Raw genomic sequence first — 24,670 nt, 5'->3', positions numbered from 1 at the left:
ATAGTAAGTTGAAAGTGTTCCCAATTCATATGGCCATTCGTGAAGGACGGAGGGAGAGGTTTAATAGGTGGTAATGTGTCAATTGACAGCAGAACGGGGGAGTGGTCTGAGCAGGGTTCATTTAAGTTTGTTATATGACAGTTAAGACTATTTGAGATTTTCGTTATGTAAATATCGAGTATGTCAGGTCTTTTTCTGAGTGAATTGGGCCAGTACGTAGGAGAGGATGGTGAGAGTATTTTATATTGCTGGAGTGTTATGATGCGGTGTAGGAGGTTACCACGAGGGTTGTTTGTATGGCATCCCCATTGAATATGCTTATATATGTCTCCTCCTATTATAAATTTTAATCCGAGATAATTAAAATAGTCGTTAAATTGATTTGATGTTATATTGTGACGTGGTGGACAATAAGTTGCTGATATTGTAATAGGTTGATGATTCAGTGTTAAAGATATGGTACAAGCTTGTATATGTGGTGTTTGGTAATTATGTAAAGGGTAGAATTGGAGTGTGGATCTGACAATTATTGCTGCTCCAGCGTGAGCTGTGTTGTCAGGGTGGCAGGTGTGAAAGCATTTATAGCCAGGTAATTTAAGAATGGAAGTGTTGGTGAAGTGGGTTTCAGAAATAAGTGCAACGTCAATTCTTTTGTCTTGTAGTGTGGCTAGTAATTCATTTTTATGTCTATTGAGCCCGTTTGCGTTCCACGTAAGTATGAGGAGAGAGTTGGAAGTATATGAATTAGGGATTTTGTTGGGTGGCGAGAAGTTTAGTTATTAAGGATGTAAGGAGAGTAGTAAGAGATCTACCCTGTGGATTCGGTGGCGGATGGTTGTCTGTTGAACTGCTTGGCTGGGCTGGATGTGGAGTGTGCTGGTGTTGTTGATAATGTTGATTGATTTTTGTAGTGGTGGATGGTTGACGGCGACGGCTTTGAAGTTCTTTATGCACGGTGCAGCCTTTGTAGTTGGCTGGATGATTCCCGCTACATAGGGCACAGGTAGCAGGAGTGACTAGTGACTTGTTGCATGTTGAGGTGTGATGATATTCGGCGCATTTTACACAGGGTGGGGCATAAGTACAGTATGCCTTGGTGTGGCCGTACGATTGACAGTTTAAACACTGGGGGATTTCCCGGCGTTTGTGCGGTTCTTCGACCTTGATTTTTGTGTGCAATAGTGACATGACTTTAAAGAATTCTTGGTTGCTTGAGTCCGGCTCAAGATCAACAAAAAACAAAGGGAGAGGGTTTTTAGTTAGATTGTGTCTAATGTTTGTGACTTGTCTAGTCGCGAAACCGATCTCCTCAATTTCTGAAGAGATTTCAGATACTGAGGTAGTGGGATGGAGGTTCCTTATAACAACTCTATGCGGTTGTTGTCGAATTTCCACTGTTTCTAGATATAATTTGATTATTTTTAATTTTAATTGGTGTAACAGTTTTATCTGGCTTTGTGCGTGAGTCCGCCGGCATGGTGCGAACCGAGCTATCTAATTAGAGTCCAAAGGTCACCGTAGCGACGGTGCCTTGGAAGTAGGTGATAAGAGTTAATTGGACTGGATTTTATTTTGATAGAAGAGAAGAGTGGTTCTCGTAAAGTGTGTGCGTAAAATAATATAAAATAATAATTACTATCCTCTGGAGAGTTTGGCAGTGGCAGCAGCTACGAGTTAGTCGTCATTTTTGGAACTGCGAATTTTATGTGAATAGATAGAAAGAAACACGGTGAAAATCCGTTAGGATTTGGTAACTTAATCTATGCGACACAGGAGTTAGTGTAAAATGCGTGTGCACTGAACGGCTGCGATGTCGCGACTGCAATAGTTATATGACATTCAAATTGTATTTATATAATTAATAAAATAATTTACACGAGTTAAGCTATATATTGAAGTATTGTTATATTTGGTTATAATAAAGAAATGTATATATATATATATTATTTGTGTAAAAAATAAATGTTAACTTTGAAATATTGAAAGTTTATAACAGATATTCTATTATAATTAGGGCGTAGATATTGTTTGCAAATTTTCTTCTACTGCTTCAATTTATTACTAAGTGTGTATAAATTCCGTTGCGTGTAAGTACAAATTAAAATCTATATATTAAATAACATACCGGAATATTTTAAAGTCAAATTTGTAAAGTTATTAATTTATTAAAAATTCATTAGGTGGGTGTATTTAGATTTTAGAAATTCATATGCTCAAAAGTATATTGCTTTTTAAAATATTTTTCACTTTAAACCTTACAAATAACTAAACCTTTGTCATAATCTTAAAAAATTAAACAAATTATTTTTATAATAATATTGATAAAATAAAATAAAACAAACTTAATTTTATTTAAAATTGCCGTTTTTTACTTTTAGTGAAACAAAACTCTGTATAAATGTATCCATGTCTAGTTCTTCAGCGATTTCGCTTTCAGTGGAAAAATGAACTAATCAGTCTTAGGATTTATTTTATCGCAGATATTAATATTAATATTATTAATATTTTAAGTTTTGTGAAACTCCTCTCGACTGTTTCAGCAGTTACAAGTTAAGTTAATATTATTCTTAATATCACATAATTATTGAGTTTTAGTTCTATCAACTTGTTTCTATATATATACTCAAGACCTGATTTCGGATAAAAATAAAAAAATGTTCAAGTCAATTTTGAAAATGCCGCCCTTAATAATGTGACGCTCTCCTAACCAGATGCCTAGTTTGCCTATAACTTGAGCCGGCTCTGCCTCCATTATAATCAACCTTTGTTGTGTTATTACACTCTCTCTGAGAATTACTTTACAACCTTTTATTCTTTTATACTGCCTCTCTTCCACATAAAATAATCAATCTACGACCTATTTAGCTAATTTGTTAACCTTTTATCTTATATATAAAATTATCCGGTCACAGTGTTTGTTACTGAACTCCTCTGAAACGGCTTGACCGAATGGCTGGCGTTTTGTAATTTTTATAAGCCGTCATCGTACACAGGACTTCATTTATTTTTCAATCATAGACACCATCCCAGCATATTTACAATAAGTTAGTTATTTTCTATACTACAAAATATATACTAGAATTACTAAAAATATATGATAAAACAATGTTTGCTGGGTCAGCTAGTGTGTTGTATAATGCTCTTCTCGTTTTTTGAAATATACGTATATTGATTATTGCATGATCATACAATAATGCAAAATCCAAAACTTTTCTACAAACTCATTCTCGCCAAATCCATGCCCCCATGCACTCTTTCATACTCTACTCTCTTGCAACTTACATGTCCATTCATATAACCAACAATCACAGTATCTTCATTTCCTGGTATTCCTTACATCATCTTATCCATCTCTTGTCAAAACTCTTCCTTTTCTCTTTCTTCACATTCTACATGTGGCATATACGCACTTATTACGTTTAATATTTTCCCCTCAAATACCAATTTTACCGTTATAATTCTATCACTTTTTCTTCCTGCGTTGACTACCTTACTTTTCATTTTCTCATTCAAAAAATATTCCAACCCTATTCCTAGTTTTAGTCCTACTTGAATATATAATTTTATAGCCCTTTATTATTTCTATTGATTTTTTCCTTTTCACTTACTTTCCTGAACACAACAAATATTAAATTTTCTCCTCTACAACACTTCCGCTAATTCTCTACTTCTGACTGTTAACGATCCAATATTCCATGTACCTATTTTCACTTTATACCTATCATTCATACCTAGACGCAGATTTAACCCAGAGCATTTAACATCACCTGTATTGGGTAGACCTATACACATAACTGGTAAACCAGCAACCAAACTTGTTGTCCCCATGCACATTAGAGATGAGATAAACCGTCTAAGTTTTATTTCGGACCCCTTATACTGTTTGAAAAAATGTTTACACCAGCTATCAAAACTGACGCAACCTCATTTAATTGCCTCTTACAACCGGCTGAGGAACTGTGGAAGTATTCTCATCCCCTTCCACGGGAAATACTAGAGTTTTTCCATAATTTTAAAAAAAGGAACATTATAGTTTGAAAATTTAAAAAGCCCTTATAGTTCAATGTAAAAATTTAATTCATTGTTTAAAGTAAAACATTTTTTAGAAATATTTTAATATTTTGAGATTTTAAGCATTTTGTAAAATAAATTAAGTCTTATAAACTATAAAGAAACGTTATTTTTTGGTACAAATTTTAATTTTCGAAGTGTAATTTTCAATATATTTTAGTACAATACTGCAATCTATTTTATTACTTTTTAAACATTTTGCCCTAATTATAATCATTACTCATAAATACAAAATTATAATAAATGTATTACATTTAAACAAAAAACATATAAAAATTAATTTAAAATAAAATATACAATATAAATAACTATATTATATAATGTAGGTGTATACAAAGCCATTCAAAGAGTTTTTAGGGTTTGGGTCATATTATTTTGGAGGCATTAATCATTAATCATTACAATAATATACGAGTATGATAGAAAAAATACACACTACGTTGTAAAATGTTAATAAATATAATTTTCCAAACCTCAACCAATCAAGGTCATTTAAGTGCATCGATCCAATGAATACAATTTTTAATACCTTCTCAATAATTATCACCAGATACCACGTTTAATTAAAAATTAAGTCCTTCCTCTAGAAAGGAAATTCCTACGACGCATTTTTGGTCCAAAAAAAAAATGATCAAACAGGTGAATATGAAATATGATCCAATTAGGAAATTAAAGACTTGTGGGGAGAAGAAGGCATTATACAAACACTTAAAAACAAAAAAAAATATTTAGATTGGACACGCATGGAGATCGAATGGCATAATGAAGGATGCGTTTAACTGGAAACCAGAAGACAAGAGACCATTGGGCTAACCAAAGAAAATATGGATAGACGAGCCAATCAGAATTTCAGGACACTTGGGGTTGATAACCCGGAAGAATTAGCAAATGATAGAGAGGAATGGAGAAAGCTGTGTGGAGCAGTGATGGGCTGTAATGGCCTATAAAAAAAAAATAAAAACTTAAGAGTAATATAGATCAGCATTATAAAAATACAAAAATGTTAATACTATGAAGTTTTACTAACAAGTTTTTGTGTTAATAAGTCAACTATTGATTAATTTTAATCAATAATATTAATACTTCAAATTCAATACGTTATTTAATATAACTAGGTATAACCGATATAGTTATACATTTTTACTTTCTTGATCAAAATCGAACAAATATAAATACAGTCGACCTTAATTCGTCACTAATCGTAATTTATCTCTTCGATAGCTGTCAGCCGAATGTAGTTTTATTTTAGTTTCGTTTGGTCAGTTGTAAAGTTTTTGTGGTAAGTGCATCAAATTCAAAAAATATTACTGTAAAAATGAAACTAAATTCAATGAAGCAAAAAACCATTACGGATTTTTTCAAATAATAATAATAATTTAATTTTCATAGTATAATTATTATATAGTTAAAATTTATATTTTAAAAACAATAAATAATTAATACCACCTAATTTGCTGAAATAATTAATAATTAAGTACAATAAAAAAAAACAACATTTTTCTTTTAACTCAGTGATTCGAATTTTTTTTTTTTTTTGCTCTCTCCTTTGTTCGAACTACTCAAAAATTCGAATTCTCAGTAGTTATTTGCAACAGTCCCGTCAACTACGAATTATCGAGAATCGACTGTACTTTGAAAAATTGAGATAAGTGTTATTAACGGTCACATATACGAATACAATGATAATTCATTAATACTGGAAGAATATAAAAAAATTTATTTATTTATATTTATAGTAGAATTCGAGCAAAGTGATAAAAAATATTTTTAGTAAATATTTATTGAATCTCAATATTATGTTGTTTAGGAGCCCATTGTAAATTTTCTGCCAAAGTCCCATTCATGAGCCGGGGCGATACTGATCTTTCTATCATTATTTATGAATTGATATTTATTATTATAACCCCAGTAATTATCTTAGGTATGTAATTTATGAATAATAAATGTAATCAGATAACCTTAAAAATTTTAGTTTGCTAATTCATAATCAAAATAAACTAAAAGTTTTTACGGGTGTGATTTTTACTTTTAAGTCAATTAGTACTTATAATATCACTTAAATCACTTGGATCACAATTTTGTTACATTTTACGATTTTTGGTCCACTCGTCGCAAAACATGTTTTAAATAATTTTCACTATGTGGCACTTCAATAAAATGGTTTACCATCATAGTTCATAGACATGGTGTTCTTCTGCAGAAGAACATACAGGAAAAATCAACTCCTGTCACTAAGGTCGTTATGAGCATGTGTTGGTTAGTAGCACGATCACCCACCACTGGGTAGCATTCTCTAGTAGTGCCTCCACTAGTGTAGCTACGTGCCATTACTGTCACGTACTTTGTATGTTAAAATATGCTTTGAGTCGTCGTTTATTCTTGGATGAATTCACTAAGTTGCAGAGAAAACCTACTTTTGCAATTTATAAAAGTGACATGCAAATAATGTAGAATTTGAAGAAAATTGCTCATCCTACTTGGTAAATAATGTTTATATTATGTCGTACCGCAAATAAAATTTGAATTTCTTTTTAATAATTTATTAAAAATATGAAAAATACAAAAAAATTACAACTTGATGAAAAACATCGATAAATTGTCTATAACTAGTGGACTTTCATACTTATAAACAGCAAATACAAATCATTATGAAATGTTCATAAAATTACATACAAATAATGTAAGTACAATAACTGATAATAATTTACTTCTAGATACCAATACAATATTTAGTGAAGTAGGTAATATTTCAGAAATGTATTTGTATAAAGTATTAGTGACAAATATGAGATAAGTATCAAATATCAAAATAGACCAGATGGAGTATTGATTATGTATTATTTACAAGAACCTAAACTTATAATGTTATAATTATCATAATTATATTGAAATAAAAATTGTTAAAAAATATTATCTACTCGTATGTAAATTATGTATATTATTAAATGTATTTTTCTAAATATGGTAGATATTAGTATGTATAATATGTTAAAATAGGATTCATTTTTTCATTGATAAAAAATGATAACTCAATAATATGTCCTTAAAATACTTTTAAATTAAAATCTCATAATTCCCTAAGTCCCTGCACCAATCCAACCCATCCTTCCATAGGATGGGTCAATATAAATTAATTGTATTAATTTTAAATGTATTATAACTTGTATAAATACTAAACTAATTTATTGATCACCTAAGCAAATATAAACTTAAATCATAAGCTATTATCGAAAATAGAATGTATTTATTCAAGTGAATTTAATGATTCTATTATTTTATCGAAACAAACATAATTTACATCAAGGCCAAAACACCCATCCTTTTGTACAAATTATCCTAAATATTTATTACAAACAATACAAACTATAGTAAGTAAGAAAAAAAAATTGCAAGTGAAAATTGTAACTATTTGCTGTTTGCAACCTGCAGTAGTTGCTATAGCATAGGTACCCTTCAACGGGCGGGACACTTTTCGGCCAAAATGAACCTTTCCCTTTTCAGCCAATTCACTTTTCGGCCATTCTGGATTGTCTGTTTTCGGCCAGTACACTATTTTGGCCACCAATTAAAAATATTCTACACAGTTTTTTCTATAATACTATACCAATTATTTTTTTGTATAGTAAATCATATCTTAATAAAAAATATTAAGTTACATTATATTATAAATTTACACAAAAAAAAATAAAACTAGGAAAATTTAATTTTTTTAATAACTGTAGCACATGCACACATATCCTCTATATTAATTCTTATTAGGAATTACTGATTATATTATAGGGAATTCAACATCTATATGTTGACGGTCGATAAAAGTAATAACTAACAACTATCTATACTTATAGAATATCTTTCATCATTATCTTCGTTTTATATATTAAACTTATATTAGGGATTTTCTTTTATCAATTGATCATAAGCAAATCTCATAATTTTAATTTTTAGATATTATTTTACTTTACATAATACGAGATTTTAATTTTTAAACATTTTACCAAAATTAACAAGTTATCAATTTATTTACTATTAAAAAAACCTATATATATTAAAATTTTTATAAATGCTTACCTATAATATCTATGTACAATAATTTATTATGTAGAATGAATTCTATTAAAAATAATTAAGTTCCTAAAAGTAAGTTTATATCAGTGATAATTGTTAAAATATTTTCATATGTAATACTCAATTAAAAATAATATGTGTTAAATAAAACTGACTGATATTTGATAAAAATTATTTAGTTTCAATTTTTTCACAAAAATGATTATTATAAGAAAATATGTATATATGTAGTTTTAAAATTGAAAATACAAAAAGGTATCTAGGTATATATTAAAAAATGGATCAAATTACAACCGTATCGACCCAATGACTCCATACAGAATCATAACTTCAAAAACTTCAAAAGTTGTAAAAATTAAAAAATCAAAATTTTTCTTATTTGATGCTTCTTTAATCTAGTTTCAAACAAAAAAAAAATTTCTAAAAGGTATTCATATAGTGGGCGTCAAAGGGTTAATTGACATAATATGAGATTTTAAAATAAATTGTAAATTATGAAAATTATGACTTTATATTTTTTATTTATTATTTGACTAATGTATTTTACTAAATAATATTATGAGATTATTATACAAAAAATAATTGGTATAGTATTACAGAAAAAACCGTGTAAAATATTTTTAATTGGTGGCCAAAATAGTGTACTGGCCGAAAACGGACATTCCAGAATGGCCGAAAAGGGAAAGGTTCATTTTGGCCGAAAACGGTTCCGCCCCCCCTGCAACACCCGTTTGAACGCCTATGATTTCCTTATATACATTTTTTACTGGTGATTAAAAAAAAATGAAAAAGTGTATAAATATTAAATTTTGATAAAGCGATATGATACACAAAAATCAAGCAGATTTTTACACTTGAAAATATATTTTACGATATAATTATTATAATAGAATACTTAGGTTTGAATATTATGTATGATATAACTAAAAAATAGTTATATATTAAATATATGTTTCCATATGGTGTTCTTATGAACCAAAACAAATTAACATTTTAAAAAAAGTTCTATTAAATATTTTAATGATAATAGTACTGACATACGCATTAAAAGTTTGAAATTTTCTTAAATTTCAGATGCTTTTTTTCTTTAAAAATTAGTACATTAAAATGCATATAAATATGGTTCTACTACAATATCAATCATATTCAAAATTATGAATAAATCCACCTCTTTCATGAAGAATTTTTATTTCGAAAGCAATAATATATTAAATTTCAAATTTAAAAGACCCATACAGCAAAATCATTTTCCCGCCTTTGAATTTAACCCGGTCATATAGCTACCGACCTAGGAGTTCCGATCATTTTTATAATTACAAATGCTGTATAGTAAGTTGATAATTAATTGTGAACTTAACTATATTTTATTGCCATGACTTAATTAATTATACCTTTAAATATTAATGACCGAAAATATATATATATGTTACCGTAAATGCCCGATCACTAGGTAAACCTAGGTTTTACTAGTTAATGCTAGGTTTTACTGTTTGTACTCAGTAAATGCTGAAATTCTAAATTTTATTCGGGTTTTTACTAAATACGTTGTGTACATCCTAGGATATACAAACTGACTTAGTAAAAGCTGATCAATACACGACACATAACATTTAAGCTGCGTAAAAATTATAATTATATATTATTATAATTAATAAAAATGCATCTTAAGTTGAATATTTTTTCTGGAAATCACACCTCAAACATTTTTGCTCGTAACAATTAATAACAATTATTTTGCGAAGATAAATTTACGACTGCAATGTGTAGATATTAATAATTATCTAATAATTTACTAACGGATACGTTATCGCTTAGATATGGTTTTATTAGGTACATGTTCAGTTTGTTTGGATTTTACGTAATAGACGTATCCATTTGTAGAACAGTGTAATATGTGTTGTGCCTTGTGCGCGTAATATTTATATTGAATTGTGTTTAATTAATGTAATTTTTAATTATATTTATTTTCATTATTAATTTGACTTAAATAGGGCTAATATAGAAAGGTTTTATGACGTTTTAAATCCAATAATTAAAAAAAAAGATTCTATTAATACTTTTTATTTAACACGTGAAATGTACAATAAGTATTTACAAGAAGCGAAGAACGTAAAAACAATTGCTGTCAAAAAATTAATTCGCTATCGGAGATTAAAACGTTTTGATGTTCTTTGTATTGGGAATGAAGACAAACTTATTTTTCCAGTGGAAAGTGGATCTGAAGATATTCGATACTACGTATGTAATGATAAACTTTTTGATATTATACACGCAACTCATATTGAAACAGGACATGGTGGTAGGGATCGGATAAATCATATGCTAAAAAAAAAATTCAAAAATATTAATGTGGAAGCTATAAATGTGTACTTGAAAATGTGTGAAACATGCCAGAAAAAGCATAGTATACCAAAAAAAGGACTCGTTATTAAACCGATATTGCACAATGAAATGAATTCTCGATGTCAAATTGATTTAATTGATATGCAATCAAACCCAGATGATGGTTTTAAATACATTATGGTGTATCAAGATCACCTGACAAAATTTGTGATTATACGGCCTTTACGGTGTAAACGTGCAGAAGAAATTGCATATCAACTTCTAGATATATTCACTCTCTTTGGAGCTCCTAGTATACTACACTCTGATAACGGGTAAGAATTTGTAAATAAAATTGTTACCAGTGTATGTGAAATGTGGCCTCAAGTTAAAATAGTTCATGGCAAAGCTCGTCACAGTCAATCTCAAGGATCGGTTGAACGAGCTAATCAAGACATCGAAAGTATGATAGCAATTTGGATGGAAACTAATGACAATGCAAAATGGTCTACAAACTTTACGATTTGTTCGAGCAATGAAAAATTCAATATTTCATTCAGGTTAGTTATAATTATTATTAACTTTTTTCTGTTCTATATTTAAAAGGTATTTTTATCAATTTAATCATACCATACATTTTTAGGTTAAGTAGTATTTAGTAATTATTATAAAAACAAAAAAAAATTTAAAAATATACAACCGAACAAACACAGATTTTCGTGGTACACTCATGTATAATATAATATTGAATAATTATTATTTGTATTAAAATATTCCTACAATTGTAACATTTATTTTAAAATAAAGTATAATATAATAAAATAGCTATAAATTATAACTATTATTTGAATTAGGTATAAAACGATCACCCTATGAGGCAATGTTTGGGTGTACAATGAAAATGGGACTTGCTACTTCGATCATACCGAAAAATGTGATAACAGAAGATGACCTTATATCTGTCCTTGAAGACTCTAAAATTACAATTTCTTATGAGAATGAGGAGACGAATACTACTGAAAAAATCAATGAGGACATAAACATTGATCATAACCAAAAAAAAAAATCGATATTGAGATCTACAAAAATAAAGTGGAAGATATAGAAACAAAAATAGACAACGATGAAAAAACAATTTTAACGAAGAAAGATAAAAATGAAAAAGTTAATGAAAAAATATTACTTGAACGTTCTACTAAAATTAAACAACAACGAAAAGAGTCACTAAAATCTCTGGAAAAACAAGCAAAAAAAATAAAAACAATATCTAATAAAAATTTTCTTGCTGCATTAATTGGTCAAACAGAGCGAGTGAAAATTCCAGATTTCGATCAATGTAAAATTGATTCTCGCACATTATTGGCTGTAGTTGTTGAAATTATTGACGAAGAATTTTATCGATTAGGATCTAAAGCTGGGACATTGAATCAATTATTCACTAGAAATCAATTTACTTTGTGCGAAGAAAAAATTATTTCAATATCCGATGTTCCAAATACAACAACAAGCATACGCCAAGCTGTTGCTCAACTTTCACTATCAGGTGGGCAAGGATTTTTGAGGTGTGATTGCCAGAAAAAATGTACAACTAAAAAATGCAAATGCCGCCAGTCAAATGTGTTATGTAATAGCAGGTTTCATAATAGTACAACATATGCAAAAAAATAAAAATTTTAAATAATTATTTCTAACTACCCATAAATTTTACTGAATTTTACTTAATTTTTATGAAGAATAAATAATGATTCTGTTTTTAAATGATTTTTATTTTGTATAAAGAATTTAAATATCTGTCGGTAATTTGTTTTAATAATATATAATTATAATTTTTACGAAGCTTAAATGTTATGTGTCGTGTATTGATCAGCTTTTACTAAGTCAATTTGTATATTCTAGGATGTACACAACGTGTTTAGTAAAAGCCCGAATAAAATTTAGAATTTCAGCATTTACTGAGTACAAACAGTAAAACCTAGCATTATCTAGTAAAACCTAGGTTTACCTAGTGATCGGGCATTTACGGTAACATTTATATAAATTGAAACTAGTTCAGAACTTTTTAAACAATTATGTTTTATAAAAGAAGGTTCTTGATCAGGGCCGTATTGAATTTGGTGGTGACCCTGTCGAACCACTGTATCCCCCCTCCTTACAATGGAAATTTGCATTTTTTTATAAAAAAATCATTTGAGATACGAGTATATAAAGCATGTATAAAAACATAGTTTACAAGGTAATAATTACTAATAAACTTTAATAACTGTTTGTATTACTTTAAAATACGAGTATAAACAATCAATACATTATGAAAATATGTAATTTTTTTCAAATGTTTTTGTTTTACGATTCTGTTAGACGATTTTAAATTTATTTAATAAAATATTACAATGGTACTTTTCTTGCTTTTATAGAGGAAAATTTATCAATGAAATTATCAAATGAAATTTTTTTAACTACATATTATTTATATTTCGTGAATAATATTACATAAGTAGTGTTGAAATGTGCACTCTCTTAGAATTGCACCCCTGAACCATGCCCTCTTGTCTGCACTGAATATGGCCCGTTCTTAATATTTCGAATCCCTGATTATGATTACAATATATTTATATCGATGTAAAATAAACGAAATACTTCATATTTGTTAGTATTTAAAATATTAATAAATATACTGAATATGCATTACAAATTAAATAAAACTAAAAAAAATATTCAATATAGTAACAAATTTTAATTTGAAAATGTTTTATCTATAATTTATTGTTACAAGTCATTTCGTGTAGGTATTTGTTTTATTTGAATAGTTAAATATTAACGACTGAATAATTGTTAACTTAAAATTTCAGCCAATTAACATTACTGTGGTGATTTATTTTTTAATTACCTGTCAAAGACTATGCAAACTTTATGAATATAATTAAATTCTGTACAACATATAAAAGGTGTTACTATACACGTACAACTAACTCATTCGATTCTTCGTGTTATAATTTAAATTTACACATTATTGTACTAAAATTTTAAAAAAATCAATCATATATTTCGAACTGATTCTTGATATATCATGAATCCCGTTACTTATTATTAGGGCCCAGAACTTGATGGCCTAAAAATCTTTAAAAAATGCTTAAAACTCGTTTGCGCACAATTTACGAACAATAGAAACCTATTTTCAAAGAAACTTAGCCCCATATAGGGTGTACATAACCTGCGTATCTCTCCAATTTTTCAAATTTGTCATTACTGATGGTGAAAAATTATTATACTCTTACAATATTTTCTTTCGATTTTTATAACCTAACACTCTTTGTCTAATCGTTACTGGTGTCATAGGCTGACGGATTTAAAGATTTTGTTTGAGCTATTTAATTTATCACAACTTTAAATAAAAATAAATAATTTTTATCACAATTACAATCATTTTTATAACCAATTCATTAACATAATTCAATATATAATATAATTAACAATAAATATAATAAATAATTAAGTCTTTAAAAAAGTACCTACGTATTTATTATTCATTGGTACGCGCTTGCATTAAAAATGTTGAAATATCAACTTTTGTAAATTTGTAATCAAAATATATTTTTATCGTATAGTTTTGTTTTTTAATATTTCTCTTCTACGGTTGTTTTCTTTTCTTTTCGTTTTTTTTTTTTTTTTTTTTTTTTTAATGAAATAATTTTTAAATCAGTATCGAAATAAATTTCTATTGATACTTGAATAATTAATTAAATATAAGGTAAAATGTAATGTGAATATAAGGATGGGATGTATACAATAGACCAGGGGTCACCAAATGACGGCCCGCGGGCCGCATCCGGCCCGCGAATGCATTTTAACCGGCCCGCAGACTGAGAAAAAATCCAATAATTTAATACGTATTTATTATCAAGCGAGACTGTTGCAGTTGAAATGTTGCAGGTAATTTCTTATCTTTGTACATTATTACTGCATTATTAGGTTTTTTCGGATGCAACAAATATTATACTAGCTGTGAAAAATATCTTATCTGTTTTATTATTTATTTGAAATTTTATTACGACAAGTCGACAACTCGTTAAGTCACATATATTAATATACGTACAACACATCAGTCCGTCAGTTATCGGTGAGACGGTGGTGTCCGCTGTGACGTAATTTTTGTTCGTCCGTTCCGTTTTATTTATTAATTTTCGTAATTAAATAATATATTATTCTTTGTTTTAACTTGACTATGGATAGAAAAAGAAGAAAAATAGAAAATGAAAATAGACAGTTTTGTCCTGAATGGATGGACTTATATTGTTTTATTTTACCAGATAGAGTAGGTGCCTTACCTGTTTGTTTGATTTGTAATCAAACAGTGGCTGTTATGAAAGTATTTAATATCAAACGTCATTATGAGACACACAAGTCATTTGCCGAAAAATTCCCATTGGGTACTGGCCTTCGTAAAACAAAAATTGAAAATCTAAAAATGAAATATAAATCGACAACTCAAATTTTGAGCCAAGCTATGACTGAACAACAGAAATGTGCACAGGCATCTTTACAAATTTCGTGGATACTCGGTAAACATATGAAGCCATTTACAGATGCTGATATTGTTAAAGAATGTATGCTTCAATCTGTAAATGTTCTGTTTGGAAATAAAAAGGAAATTGTCGAAACTTTTCGTCATATCCCAATATCAGCATCCACTAACACAAGAAATACTGAAGTACTGGCCAAAAATAATCACAATCAGTTGAAACAAGATCTATCTACTGCTGATTTTTATTCTATAGCCTTGGATGAATCAAGTGATATAACAGATACATCTCAGCTAATAATTCACGTGAGATACTTGAGCAATATCAGTGGGACATTTTACGAAGAGTTATTGACACTTTTGCCGTTATCAGGGACCAGCAAAGGAAATGATTTGTACAATGCTGTAGTATTGTATTTTGAAACAGAAAATTTAAATTTAAATAAAATTATTTCTGTTACAACCGACGGTGCACCAGCGATGATTGGCGCTCATCAAGGCTTTGTTCAAAGATTAAGAAATTACCCTAAATGCAACTCTGATCTTTTATCGTACCATTGTATCATTCATCAAAGCGTCCTTTGCTGCAAACTGGATCCGTGTTTGGAAAAAATTATGAAAACAGTAATGAGTATTGTTAATTTTATACGTGCAAAATCTTCACTCCAGCACAGACTATTTAAGGCACTTCTTCAAGAAAATGATACTCAGTTTGACGATTTATTACTTCATAATAGTGTGAGATGGCTGAGCAAAGGAAATGTTTTGCAAAGGTTTTTTAACTTACTGAATGAAATTGAACTATTTTTAATTCAGAGTACATATTTGTCTGCCAAAGACTATCACGAATTTATCAGTGATAACAGTAACATAGCAACTATTGCGTTTTTGACAGATATATTTCAACACATAAATTCGTTCAACTTGAAACTTCAAGGTAATCAGAAACTAATTTGCCATTTAGTATCTGAGGTAAATTGTTTTTGTAGAAAAATTGACTTTTTTTTACAAGATGTTAGTAATGAACGTTTACATTTTCCTAACTTGAAAAAAGTTGTTGATGAAAATCACGAGATTGATATCACAAATTTTACGAAGTTTTTGGAAAGTTTAAAAACTGAATTCGAAAGACGCTTTGCTGATTTCAGAAAAATTAAAAACGTTGTACAATTATTGAACAGTAGTTTTACTTTGCAGCCTGATGGTGAATGGATTAACGAAGCAGAAAACGTTTTCAAATGCAACAGAGCACATCTTCAAATGGAAATAATTAAATTTCAATCAGATGATGTCCTAAAAAATTTGTATAATGAAAAGTATTCAAAAACTGAAATTGATTCTACATATGATGAATTTTGGTTGAAATATGTATCTGAAAAGAAATACCCGACGTTGAAATTATTGACAGTGAAAATGTGTACAATGTTTGGCACCACATACGTCTGTGAGTCTGCTTTTTCAAAAATGAATTGTATCAAAAACAAATTCCGATCCCGACTCACCAACGAACACCTTGAAATGATGATGAAGATAGCTACCACAAACCATAACCCCGACTTAAAGCAGCTAGTTGAAAGCAAGATCTGCCATTTTTCTCATTAAAAATATTAATTAATAATTGTTTCATATATTTATTTAATTTAATTATATTTTCATTAGTTTTAGTTACATAATAATTAATAAGTGTATATATTTTTTTTTTAGAAATAAAGTATTTTTGACCAACTGGCATATTATAATAAATATTATGTACTTTTGAATTTTTATGGCCCGCGAGAATTTTCCGAATTCTTAATGTGGCCCGCCGGAAATATTAATTGGTGACCCCTGCAATAGACTATTGAAGTACTTGTTAAAATTTTCATCTCCATTCGTTATTTTTGAGTTATTGTCTAGTACACTAGTTCATAATCCTGGTCCAAAATTAGTATCAAATTCATATACCTTTTTAGTATATAGCCTAAAAAATTTATTGTTGCATGACGCCATTTAAATTATTTTAGTAAATACGTCCGTAACATCATATGAGTTTAAATATGATAAACCGAAAAAGTATTTAAGCCACCTTCTAATCTCAAAATCATTTTTCGAGTATTTTTTTATTAAACTTATATTTTTTCGCAATTGCCTGAACTAACTTTGTCATAACCTGATGGTAAACTACGTTTGAAAACAAACGTTATGCTTTTAGAGTATACAGACACTCGCACACCCAAAATTGTACCTAAAAGCTGGTTTTCATTGTTCACGATTTTGTGCACAAACGAGTTTTTGTAAATTTAAAAAGTGTATTAATATGCACACGAACGAGTCTCCACCAAAATGAAAGCGATGAATGAATTAAAATTGGTGCCTCTACCTGGAGCTAAACACTTGCAGTAATACAAAATATTTAAAAGTACATGTAGCAAAACTACCTCTTAACAGTAAAAAGAATAAGGAACTTACAAAAGGTTTGATAAAATGTATGGTTAAAGATCTAAGACTCTTGAGTATAGTAGAGATGGGAGAAGACTCTTAAATTTTTAGATTTAGGTTTACCTAAGTACAGTTCACCTAGTAGATGAACAATATCATGGTTAAATGATTATGCAGCACTCTTGGAAAGGGATAATTTTAAGGAATATTTATCAAACATTTCTTATAATAGTTTGACCATCGATTTTTGGACTTCTGATTCTAACAACAGTTATTTAGATGTAACTAGTCATTTTATTGTCTTTACATTCACTAGTTTTAGAAGTAACCGAATCACACACTTCAACAAATATAGTAACCAATTTAAAAACCATTTTTAAGACTTGAGATGTAGAAAATAAAGTTGTGACTTTCGTTTGTGATAATGCAGCGAACATAGTTAAAGCGAATAATAATCTGGAAAATATAATCTGGTAAGGTGTACAGCTTATTCAATTCAAGTATCTGTAAATGCTAGTCTTAAAAACGATGTTACCAAGGAACTGATTAATAAGTTAAGAAAAATAGTTGGATATTTCAATAGAAGTTCGTCAGCTCAAAGTGAATTGAAAAAGGAACAAGTAAAATGCGGAAAACCAAAAAATAAATAAGTGAAAGACTGCGTCACAAGATATTGCATGTATAGAACTCTACATGCAATATGTTAAAATATGTATTGAAACATAAATATTAAATCAAAACCATCATTTCTTTAAAAAAAAAAAAACTAACGAATGATGTATAACACCAGCAGATGTAGAAAATTTAAAAAATTTGATTGAAGTTAGACTTTCGAATCTGTTACCAATACACTCAGAGGAGACAAATATGTAACGGCATCCATAGCAAACCGTTTAGTTAAAAGTCTTCTCAATACAGTTCAGACGTGTGAAACCGATTCTAACTTTATAAAAACAGTTAAATTGTGCATATACAAGACTTGGAAATAAGACGAGACATGTTGAGTTCAGCTTTATCTAAAGCAGCTGCATTAGATTCTAAATTTTATAAACTGAAATTTACATCAGATGAAAACAAAACTTAGATTTGAGAGGAACTTGAAACTGAACTTTGTAAATTTAATCCAGAAAAACATGTCAGAGCAAATAAAATTTAAAATGTTTTTAGCTCAAATGAGGATGACCCACCTCCCAAAAAAAATTTCGTTCATTAATGGCTGACATCGATGATGAAAACGATGAAGCTCCGATAACAGCATCTAAGCAATTACAAAAATATGACCAAAAAATGTCATCTTGACGAACAACCATTTAAATGGAGGAGAGAAAATTTAAATTTATATCCAGAAGTTTCCATATTGGCAAAAAATTACATGTCTATAATCACGACTAATATCCCGTGCGAATGTATGTTTAGTGAAGCTCACACTATAACTTCAAAGACAAGGAATAAATTATTTTCGAGTTAACAATCTTCTCTTTTGAACTCTTATTATAAATCCACTAGAACATCAGACGATACTTTAGTAAGAAAATCATATAGGTACTTTTTAATTTTATAAAATACATATATTATAAGATTTAATTGAAAATTATTTATATAAAATGTATGGAACATTTATTTTCTGGAATGCATCAATCGGGTTTGAAGATTAAAAATAAAAAGAGAGTAGTTATGTTTAGTTATGTTTATTTTTAGTTTTAAATATTTATTTTATTTTAACCCTTAACTGGTATCGTCTAGTCAAAAAAGACCCATAACATTTTGTTTTTAAGTTTTCTTCGATAGATTGCACTTTTTTCACATTGTATTTTATCACAATGCTACAAACAACATATTACGTCTTTTGTTATGAACAATTATTACATATTTCGTATTAAAAAAGCTATTTATATCGGTTTCGGGTCATAATGGACCCGATGATACCAGTTACTTAGTTTTTTTCTTATCTTTTGCCATCACGAAATATGACGTAGGTGTTACGTGTGTCCGAGTTCTAAAGATACGAAGTATTCAAATGTTTGTTCCGTATACAAAAAACGGTTTGTAAAACAGTGGCGTTCAAGTATCAAAGTGTGTTAATTGTATGAATACAGAGTAACTATTTTTATTTTTATTATTTTATAATATAAGGAAATTTCCAAAAATATTTGATTTTTTTTATTTGAATTTCATTGATTAACTAAACTAAGTGTTTAATATTTTAGTAATATTTAAAATATATTTATACAAAAAAGTCAAGTCTTAAATAATATCCTAATACCTAAGCTTTTAAATTTGTTTGTAGTTATTGGTTAGTCAAAAAAACGTCCTGAGAGGTGTTAATAATTATTATTTTATAAAAAGTGTTTGTAATTTTTTAGAAATAAATGTTTTAAGATTTAAATTGTATTTTATTTTGTTGTTATTGTATCTAAACTTAATTAAAAACCAATGAGTAATTCAAATATGAATGTAAATATATATTTTTTAATAATTTATTCAAACATTTATAAATAATCATTTAAAATTGCAAGATTAAAAATAAATTGAATAAAACACTTATATTTGATAAAAAAAATTGTGTTATTAGATGAAAAATATTCATTTCAATACATAGAATATAATAAAAATAAAAAAAAATAAAATAAAAAAATGTAGGTATTTAACTTATAAGTAGTTCAATGTCGGGTCAAAAATGACCCGACAATACTAATTACGTGAATAAAAATAAGGATACCAGTTAAGGGTTAATAGTCATAAGTTGAAACTTAACAAGATTTACTATAATATTTATTTAATTATCTGAATGTAATTTCTTATTAGTTAGTAACCAATGTTGAATCAATAGTTATAATGAATAATAAATAATAAATAATAAAGAAGTACATATGATAAAAATTTACGATTATCGTTACACAATATTATATCGTTGTCCAACACAACTAATTGTAGAACAACTAAACAAATAGAAACTTTTATTGAAAATAAAATGTGTTTGATCAAGTGAATTTAACGATTCGATTAATTTATTGGAATAAACAATTGTTCAAGTTAATGCACGTCGTGTATAAATCAATTGAATTAATAAATTAAAGAAATTAAATAATATAAAAATGATTATTTGGATAACCTAAATTTGATAATATATATAAAACGCATAATTTTAGTCTCGGTTAAATCTTGAAAGTGTTTATGCTCAGTGCTCGACTTGGCAAAATTAAAGAAGGGGACTCTATTTACTTAAAAAAAAAGAATGTCCCCAAAACTGGCTGAGCGTTATGATTATAGCGTAATAATAGTAGGGAGACGCTAAAATTTCTGAAAATTAGTTGGGGTACTCCCTCCTTAAGTCGAGCAGTGTTTATGTTACATTATATATTACATATGAATTGCAAACGTTGTAACTATTCGAAATTAGATTTTTAAATGGATAAGTGCTGTCGTACACCCAAAGGTGATTACGACGGGTAGTGACGGAGAAGAAGAAAACAACACTTTGAAGAATATATTATAACAAGTTTAGATGACTTGGTTTATTAATTTAGACAAGCACACTGTAATTATGTATATAAAGTTAAACTGTACAGGAGTCAAGTCGGTCATGACTAGTATTAACAATAACACAGTTTAGTGCCTATCACTGCAGTCCTACTGTTATGTTGGCTTCACAAATTATTTATATGACTCCATCCATTGTATATGATCTAAGTGTTAAGCTGTTATATTTTTAGATCATATGTATATGATCTAAGGCCTAACATTATGATAGTGGTGAATAAATTATGCGCATGCGCAGAATGCTTAAGGTGTATTCCTGTGTTTAAACGTTCCTCTCGTTATCTTCGATTATTAAATATTGTTATCTTATAAATTTGTATATATTTAACTTTGAACTGATCTCCATGGAAGAAACGGTCGTGCGCTACAACAGTGTTCCATGAATCTGTTAGAATATGCCTTAAAGAATAACAAAAAAAGGCTATAGGATAAGCATATAACGTCATTATTATTTTAAGTCGGCAACTCAGTATTTCAACAGTGCTTGTCGACGATATATATCCAATTGTTAACTTTTCGCTGACTTGCCGTTCGACAAATCGACCGTGAGTCCGCATTTTCCCATTTTGTCTCGTTCTAGATCTAGAATTTGAGAAAGACAACTAGTGAAAGCTAAACGGTGGAAAAAAACCGGTATTTGCCGCAGACGTCGCTTTTCTCAATCTCCGAACATCTCAACTTACCTAAACTCGATACCGTGTTTTTTCACTAATTTTATCACCAATTTCCAGCACTTTATCAACAAAAATGTCCAACGATTCTATTAAATCGGTGAGTCTCAATCTTTACATGGAATATCTCTTAAAAAATTTTCTGCAACCCCATTGCCGTGAGCACTTTTCGTGTAAATGTTGCTCAATTTTTTCAAACATACCTACCCTAATTAAAGAAAAATGCGCCAACAGTTGAGCTTAATAATTCTTAGTAGTTCTACCTACTTACGAAAATTATTGTTTATTCTAACCAAAGTCCTAATGGTGTATAACCAATAGTTCTAAAATATAATTATCTTAAATTTAATGAAAGCTGGTATGACTGTTGGGTAAAAAAAATATATTTTTTTAATCTCGCAAAAATAATGATGAATGCATTCATAGTTTGTTAACAAGTGTTTTGAACAAAAGTTGTAATAGTTTTGTTTGTCAACAGTTCAATAACCTAGAATCACCAGGTTTTGTTGGTTTTGCTAATTTACCAAATCAAGTTCACCGCAAATCAGTGAAGAAAGGCTTTGAATTCACACTCATGGTAGTTGGAGAGTCAGGTTTGGGAAAGTCAACTCTTGTGAATAGTCTGTTTTTGACGGACTTGTATCCCGAACGTACTATTCCTGATGCCATAGGTAGTTCCTATATATTAATTTATACTAAATATTATCTATTCATTTTTTAACAAATTATTCTTTCTGCTTTAGCGAAAACCAAACAAACAGTAAAATTAGATGCATCCACTGTTGAAATCGAAGAACGTGGTGTCAAACTACGGCTTACAGTAGTCGATACTCCTGGTTTTGGTGATGCCATAGATAATTCTGATAGGTAGGTATTAGAAAATGATAATTTTATCTTAAGTAATTTAAGTAATGTTTAAATTGTGTAATATATTAATTTATAGTTTTCGAGCTATTATCCAATATATTGATGAGCAATATGAACGATTCTTAAAAGATGAAAGTGGATTGAACAGACGTCATATTATTGATAATCGTGTTCATTGTTGTTTTTATTTTGTTTCTCCGTTTGGCCATGGGTAAATTAAATACTTGTAACAGTAAAAACGATATTATCTTATTTAAATTAAATAAGACATATATCAAACAATTTTCTTTTATTTTAAGTATTTAAATTCATAATTTTTTTTTTAATTTTAGATTAAAGCCACTAGATATAGAGTTAATGAAAAAATTGCACAATAAAGTGAATATAGTTCCTGTAATTGCTAAATCAGATGTTCTTACAAAAAAAGAAATACAAAAGCTTAAGAAAAGAGTAATTAACTGAATTTTATTATTCTAAATATGATAGTTTATTCAACAGTATTTAATAACATAATTTTATATTCTTTAAGTTTATCTATTTTTAATATGAAAACAATTATTTATAGGTCTAGTGAATCTATTTTATTTAGTGAATTATTGTTTTTACAGATACTAGAAGAAATTAATGCTAATGGCATTAAAATTTATCCATTACCTGACTGTGACAGTGATGAAGATGAAGATTACAAAGAACAGGTCTTTATAAAAATAGTTGTTAAATGAGTCTTTTTAAATAAATAATTAAAATTTTATAAATATATATATATCCATTATTTAGGTAAAGCAATTGAAAGAAGCTGTACCATTTGCTGTTTGTGGTGCAAACCAATTATTAGAAGTCCGCGGTAAAAAAGTTCGAGGACGATTCTATCCTTGGGGTGTTGTCGAAGTTGAAAATCCTGAGCATTGTGATTTCATTAAATTACGTACTATGCTCATGTAAAGAAATTTAAATTTATTAATACTTAATTTAAATTCATTAATTTAATTCAAGTGATATTAAATTTTATATGTTTTTGTTTTTAGTACTCACATGCAAGATCTTCAAGAAGTAACACAAGAAGTGCATTATGAAAACTATCGATCCGAACGTTTAGCAAAAGGAGTACCTGTTCCAAAAAGAACTACGTATGATTATTAATTTATATTTCATTAAATAGAATACATATTATATAACTTTTTAATGTATATACAGATCGCTCCCAGAACACGAAAAAAATGCTGGTTCAGAAAAAGATAGAATTTTGCTAGAAAAAGAAGCAGAACTGAAACGTATGCAAGATGTTATTGCAAAAATGCAAGCTCAAATACAACAACAAACACCTTAATTTAATTTTTATGTTAATCATTTCTGTACATTTTTTATTTTTTTTACCAACAAAATGGATAGTATAATGATGCCATTATTCCCAACAATTTTATTCTCCTGATTAGTGTACTTTATATAAGATTTAAAATTACAAACCTATAAATTAAACAACTATTTTATTATATTTAAAGGAATATTTTTTTTTAAAAAAAATTATGATTTAAGTTTTATTTTTCATAAGTACTTAAATTTAAATTCTAAAAATTCTAACATGTATGTTTTAATATTTTACCCAAATATAAGGGAGCATATTTCAATATAATACAATTATTATATCATACACATTTTAGTGTGTATTTTAATAATATATTTTGTTTTCGTCCAAAATCATAACTTTTAAATACTTTTATATTTATTAAAATAATTTCAATCTGAAACTTGATATATTGACTACTATTATAAATATACATAATTTATTATTAGCATAATAAAATTAATTTAACTATTCATACAAATATTGTAATTGATTATATTTATAAAAAATGCAATTATTACAATTTACTTAAAATTAACCTAACTATTTATTCTATTATGAAACTTATTATTTTTGTGGATTTATACTTAAATATTATATCATTTAATTTCATAATAGATATCTATATTATTGTGTATACCATTACAAGATATTTAATTAATGTATTTAATGTAAAATTATTTTAAATATGGTTATTATTTTTTTTACTTTATGTGTCATATTGTATAAGTGTCAATTAAATTTAAAAGGATTTTCAAATAATTAACACTTATTTAATAATAAAAAGTGACTAATAAGCCATTAAATGTTAATGAATCATTCATTATGTGCATCTTTACATAAAAATAATTAATTTAA

General features: G+C 28.1%; 3 protein-coding genes and 1 pseudogene across 4 annotated transcripts; all 4 read left to right on the top strand.

Moving 5' to 3' along the window:
- Positions 1-10,148: 10,148 nt before the first annotated feature.
- On the top strand, positions 10,149-12,427 carry LOC112680509 (annotated as a pseudogene).
- A 1,742-nt stretch (positions 12,428-14,169) lies between these two features.
- Positions 14,170-16,261, top strand: LOC112680541 (general transcription factor II-I repeat domain-containing protein 2-like). Its single transcript, XM_025550661.1, has 2 exons — positions 14,170-15,911; positions 16,172-16,261. The coding sequence occupies exons 1-2, from the start codon at positions 14,678-14,680 to the stop codon at positions 16,174-16,176; spliced, it is 1,239 nt and encodes a 412-aa protein (XP_025406446.1). The 5' UTR covers positions 14,170-14,677; the 3' UTR covers positions 16,177-16,261.
- On the top strand, positions 16,235-16,576 carry LOC112680508 (EPM2A-interacting protein 1-like). Its single transcript, XM_025550608.1, has one exon. It carries the CDS (start codon positions 16,235-16,237, stop codon positions 16,574-16,576), a length of 342 nt encoding a protein of 113 aa, XP_025406393.1.
- Positions 16,577-21,340: 4,764 nt separating this feature from the next.
- On the top strand, positions 21,341-23,962 carry LOC112680522 (septin-1). 2 transcript variants are annotated; one of them, XM_025550626.1, is made up of 9 exons: positions 21,341-21,477; positions 22,082-22,274; positions 22,347-22,470; positions 22,547-22,681; positions 22,803-22,920; positions 23,079-23,165; positions 23,248-23,408; positions 23,496-23,597; positions 23,665-23,962. In XM_025550626.1, the coding sequence occupies exons 2-9, from the start codon at positions 22,178-22,180 to the stop codon at positions 23,795-23,797; spliced, it is 957 nt and encodes a 318-aa protein (XP_025406411.1). In that variant the 5' UTR covers positions 21,341-21,477; positions 22,082-22,177; the 3' UTR covers positions 23,798-23,962. The 2 variants fall into 2 exon arrangements, with proteins under 2 accessions (XP_025406411.1, XP_025406410.1); XM_025550625.1 differs by having other exon boundaries at positions 21,341-21,703.
- The last annotated feature ends 708 nt before the right edge of the window (positions 23,963-24,670 follow it).

This window comes from Sipha flava, unplaced genomic scaffold (genome assembly GCF_003268045.1).
Source record: "Sipha flava isolate LNK unplaced genomic scaffold, YSA_version1 177_pilon_pilon, whole genome shotgun sequence".
Classification (NCBI taxonomy): domain Eukaryota; kingdom Metazoa; phylum Arthropoda; class Insecta; order Hemiptera; family Aphididae; genus Sipha; species Sipha flava.
This window is presented reverse-complemented; position numbering and strand designations above follow the sequence as displayed.

What these genes read in the sequence shown, in the direction of transcription:
- LOC112680541 (XM_025550661.1), top strand. Translation starts at nt 14,678, where the DNA reads ATGGATAGAAAAAGAAGAAAAATAGAAAATGAAAATAGACAGTTTTGT.
- LOC112680508 (XM_025550608.1), top strand. Translation starts at nt 16,235, where the DNA reads ATGGAAATAATTAAATTTCAATCAGATGATGTCCTAAAAAATTTGTAT.
- LOC112680522 (XM_025550625.1), top strand. Translation starts at nt 21,680, where the DNA reads ATGTCCAACGATTCTATTAAATCG. An exon ending in CCAACGATTCTATTAAATCG is followed by an intron (nt 21,704 to 22,081) that starts GTGAGTCTCAAT and finishes GTTTGTCAACAG; the next exon opens with TTCAATAACCTAGAATCACC. An exon ending in TACTATTCCTGATGCCATAG is followed by an intron (nt 22,275 to 22,346) that starts GTAGTTCCTATA and finishes TTTCTGCTTTAG; the next exon opens with CGAAAACCAAACAAACAGTA.